This window comes from Calypte anna, chromosome W (genome assembly GCF_003957555.1).
Source record: "Calypte anna isolate BGI_N300 chromosome W, bCalAnn1_v1.p, whole genome shotgun sequence".
NCBI lineage: Eukaryota > Metazoa > Chordata > Aves > Apodiformes > Trochilidae > Calypte > Calypte anna.
The window spans coordinates 11,999,637-12,004,624 of NC_044276.1; the positions used below are offsets into that span (position 1 = coordinate 11,999,637).

The window sequence follows — 4,988 nt, forward strand, 5'->3', positions numbered from 1 at the left end:
TGTGGGCTTCTCCATGCTCACTGAAGAGTGAGAGCTCTCTCTGTGGGTGTCAGCTGCTCTCTTATTGGCCCCCTGCCCCTGCACATGCTCAGGAGGGAGGCCAGACACAGGTGAACCCACACCCACTCATCAATAACTCAGGGCACCTGGTCCTATCTCACTACAGAGATGTGGAACACAAGTTTTCTCCTTCCCCTCTGTCATTCTCCTGTGTAGTATTGTGTAGCAAGACGAACCTCTCTTAGGTGTAGCAAGACGAAGCTCTCTTAGGGAACAGCGCTTCAAAGTCCAACCAGGTGATCCAGCAGAGACTCACAAGCAATGCTCTAAGCCTATGGCTCTCAGAGTTGACTAGCCCAGATCAGTGCTGCTACTCCAAGAGGAACCAACCTCTCTGCTGGCTAGCTCAGGACTGAGCTCTGCCTCTGTCAGGCCTCACCTTTTATTGGCCCCCTGGTCCTGCTCATGTGCAGTGGGGGCCCACCCTAATTAGGCACAGGTGGGCTTGACACAAGCTCATGCTCACTCCCTGGCAATTAGTGGCACCAGGTTGCCTCATTTCACTACAGTATTGACTGTATCACAATGGACCTTCCAGTACCTGTAGGGCTTCTAGTGGAAGCCTGAGGAGGAACTACTTGCAAGGGCCTCAACTAATAGGATGGAAGACAATGGGTTTAAGTTAGGGAAGAGTGGATTTGGACAATGTAAGGAAAAATTTCTTTACCATGAGAGTAGTGGAAACAATGGCACATGTTGCCCAGTGAGGTGGTTGAGGCCTCATTCCTGAAAATATAAAAGGTCAGGCTTGAGGAAGCAAGAGCAACCTGACCTATTTGAGGTAGTCCCTGATTACTGCAGGGGGGTTTGAATGGATGACATTTAGAGGTCCCTTCCAACCCAAATAATTCTGTTATTCGATTATTATAAGACCTTCAGCCACCTCAGTAACCATGGAGAGTATCCAGAGTTCTCCCAAGATGGGGTTTGAAGACCCCAAGCCCATCCCCAGGTTTCAGAGGTTGATGGGCAAAGCCGCAGTGCTGTGAAGACTGTGAGCAGTAGAGGAGGATCCTGGGAGTGCCTGAAGGGTGGGTTTGGGCATGGTGGAGCTTTTCTTCACAGTGGGAAACAGCTTGGGCAGGAAAAATGGCCCAAAGTGCAGCTGGGGATGCCTGGAGTGGAAAGCAGAAGAAAGAAATATCACTGCAAGGGCCATGCTGGGGAACACCACATCCCCCAGAAGGAGCCTGGATCAGCCCAAGGCTCTGTGTGCCAAAGCAGAGGCAAGGAGGACACAGAGATGTCAGGAGACGAAGGGGACAGCAAGGTGGGGCAGGCGGGTGAAGGAGCAGAGCCTGCAGGGCAAGAGGCACAGGGGATGGGACACCCCAGGACAGACTGTGGTGGAGATGAGAGAGGGAAAAGCTGTGGAAAAGCTGGAGCCACACTTGGCAGAGCCAAGCTCTCCATGACTTTGCTGATGGCTCTTGTCTCTGTCCCTGATGGCCATGGGGAGACAAGTGGAGCTTCCAGCAGCACTGGGGCTCAGGGCCTCCTTGTCCACGTGCAGGAGACTGGGAGGTGCCGTGCCATAGTCCTGCCCTTGGCATTGCCCATCTCCACATCCCAGTGCTGCCAGCAGAGCCCTGAGGGCTGAGGGAGGGACAGGATCTCCCTTCCTTGCCAGGGGCTGGGGCTCAGGGCTGGCAACTTTGGGGAATGGGCTCAGGGCTGGGCCTTTTGCAGTCCTGACACACAGCCAGGCTTCCTCAGCACCAGAGCCACATGCACCTTCCTTTTCCCCACCTGCCATCACTGCCTCCTGCTCCCCCCACACCCTGCAGGGGACGCTGCTTTCTCAGGGCTGTCCCTCAGGAGGACCCAGGCACACAGCAAAAAACTTTTGACTTGGACTTTGCCTTGGACTTTCTTGTTGAGAAAGAAGCTTCTGCAGCTTCCTCTCCTTGCCTGTTGAGCAAATGTCCTGAGCTCAGCATCAACACCCCAGAGGGATCCTGACAGTTGTGAGCTGAGCTCCTGGGATGGAGGAAGCTTCTGGCAAGTGGGCAGTGCTGCAGAGAGACAGGTCTAGGCCGGAAAAGGTCCTCTGCAGAGCGCAGCAGGGCTGAGGGCCCTGCCAGGGTATCTGGGGGAGATGAGGAAGGCAGAGAGAGCTTCAAGGGGGGTGAAGATGGAGGGGATGAGTGCCAGCTCATTGGAGGAGAACCTTCCCAGCTTCTGACATGGTGAGTGTCTGGTGCAGGGCAGTGCAGCTGGTGCAGTTCCTGGAGGCATCTCCTAAAGCTGCAGAGCCAGAGCTGATGGGAGCTGTATAGGGGGGAAGGGGCTCGAGGTGTAAGGGGAATTGTGAAGAGGAGTGAGGGGGTGTGTGCAGGCAGGGGTGCCCAGGGCTGTCCTTCAGAGCAGGATCCTGCAGCCCAGGGACTGTGTGCAGGGCAGGGACTCTGCTGCCTGTCTGCCTACCAAGAGCCTTCCCAGGGCGCTCCCTGGTGCTGGCAGAAGCTGTGGCTGGCAGGAGACAGGGAGCACGGGGCAGGATCCTGGTGCTGTTGAGAGAGGGCTGAATTGCTGAGGGCTGCTCACAGCTCCATCTGATGCCCAGAATATTTCTGAGGGGACTTTTCAGGGGTCCCTTCAAGGCAGGGCTTTCCTGCTCCAGCCTCAGCTGTCCTTAGGCTCTTTTACAACTTGTCTCTGGCTCAGCTTAGGGGGATGGAAACTTAGCTGTGCAGGGGAGAGCAGGGGCTTAGACTCCTCAAGCATCACCTGGAGGGGGACTAGGAACCTTCAGAAGTGCCTCCACCCCCCAGCAGCTCGTCTCACTTCAGCTCAGCTTCCCTTTTCCATTGTCCTCAGGGTGTGTGTGCCCTGTTCTTTATCCCCTGCACCCCCTGAGTGGCTGCAGGGAAGAGCTGGGCACCCAGGGGCTAGGCTGGGCCCTGTGAGCAGGGGAAGGAAGTGCGACAGGGCCAAGGAAACAGCTCCAGGCAGCAGATGTGCCCATGGCAAGGAGGTGTCCATCTTCCCTCTGCCCTTTGGAGCTCTGGGCAGTGCCCTCTGTGAGGCTGGGGAGGAGTTTACCCTCCCTTCATCAGACCAGCTCCCCTTTCTCTGCATGGAGCCACAGGCAATCCTCTTGCCTTGCTCTGTTCTCCCCAAGTGCAGAACTGCTGAGGGTTTGAGACATCCAAGAACATTCCCCAGGAGAGATGGGGGGATCTGAAATAAAAACCCAAACCCCTCTGAATCTGCCTTCTGCCACCCCAGTTTCGTAGAACTGAGAATGTAGATGGTGATGACCCCTTTTTTTTATCACTGCTTTGATAAGATTAAGTTGACTTCTAGTGTTGCCCCTGACTCCATGATCTCGTGTGCTCACAGATGAGATCAGATGTGACTCTGTAGCAGCCATTGCACAGAGTTTCTGCTCCTCACTACCCATTCAGCCAGCTGCAGTCAGAGATCCAACCATAGAGCGGAAGGAAGATCTGTTAGAAAAGTGTGTGTGGATGTGCTAGGAAAAGAAGATACGGAAGCTGTCTTTGATTTTCCAGAGAAGTTTCCTTGCAGCTCTTGCACTTCTGGCTCTTCCTGGGCATCTCCCTGGCTGCCCTCCTGGGCAACGGCCTTATCATCACCACTATCGTCTGTGACCACCACCTCCACGCCCCCATGTACTTCTTCCTCCTCAACCTCTCCCTCCTCGACCTGGGATCCATCTCCACCACTCTACCCAAAGCCATGGCCAATTCCCTCTGGGACAACAGGGACATCGCCTACAAGGGATGTGCTGCACAGATCTTCTTCTTTGTCTTCTTCATCAAAGCTGAGTACTGTCTCCTGACCATCATATCTTACGACCGCTACGTGGCCATCTGCAAACCCCTGCACTATGGGACCCTCCTGTGCAGCAGAGCTTGTGTCCACATGGCAGCAGCTGCCTGGGGCCCTAGGTTTCTCACTGCTCTGCTGCACACAGCCAATACATTTTCCCTGCTCCTCTGCCAGGGCAATGCCCTGGACCATTTCTTCTGTGAAGTCCCCCAGATCCTCAAGCTCTCCTGCTCTCATTCTGATTACGCCAGAGAAATTTGGCTTCTTGCATTAAGTTGCTTGTTAGGTTTAGGGTGTTTCGTTTTCATAGTGGTTTCATATGTGGAGATCTTCAGGGCTGTGCTGAGGATCCCCTCTGAGCAGGGACAGCACAAAGCCTTTTCCATGTGCCTCCCTCACCTGGCCGTGATCTGCCTGTTTTTCAGCGGTGGCATCTTTGCCTACCTGAAGCCCCCCTCCATCTCTTCCCCAGCCCCGGACCTGGTGGTGTAATTTCTGAATTTGGTGGTTCCTCCAGCAGTGAACCCCCTCATCTACACCATGAGGAACCAGGAGCTCAAGAATGCCCTGAGGAAATTGATGACTGGATTTTTTTCAAAAGTTTGGAACTGATTGACTTCTTCTGCAGTTAACTCATCACAAAACTCTTTAAAGGACAAACTGACTTCCAGCTATATTTATTTTCTTTTGTTGTAGATGTGTTTTGATGGGTTTTTTTCTTTTTTACTTTTTCTAATATTCACAAATATCATTTTCATTATCTCTGACATTTCTTATTACGTGTCTCTTCTTGTATTCTTTGACACAGAGACATATCTTGTCAGTATGCATATCTTGTAGCACCAATTTCTTTGGCTTACAGTAGGAAATATCTGCGGAGGATTAAGGATTCCATGTGCACATCAATATGATTGTATGAAATCGTTTATTAACAACTTGCACTCACTTATATAGAGAAGCCTTGTTTACACCATCATATCATGCTGGTGGCTTTGTATTCCAATTACACATTCCATTCTCACGGAACCACTCTTCTCACATAATTATTTTCTTCTTCTGTTGCCAATTAAGTTATCTCTTTCCCATTAGCTCATTTTTAGAAAACCTCTAACTAGGCCTCAATAACCATT

General features: G+C 52.4%; 1 protein-coding gene across 1 annotated transcript; it reads left to right on the forward strand.

The window, feature by feature from the left end:
• Nucleotides 1-3,696: 3,696 nt before the first annotated feature.
• On the forward strand, nt 3,697-4,350 carry LOC115600146 (olfactory receptor 14A16-like). The gene has a single exon (XM_030468386.1). It carries the CDS (start codon nt 3,697-3,699, stop codon nt 4,348-4,350), a length of 654 nt encoding a protein of 217 aa, XP_030324246.1.
• Nucleotides 4,351-4,988: the final 638 nt, after the last annotated feature.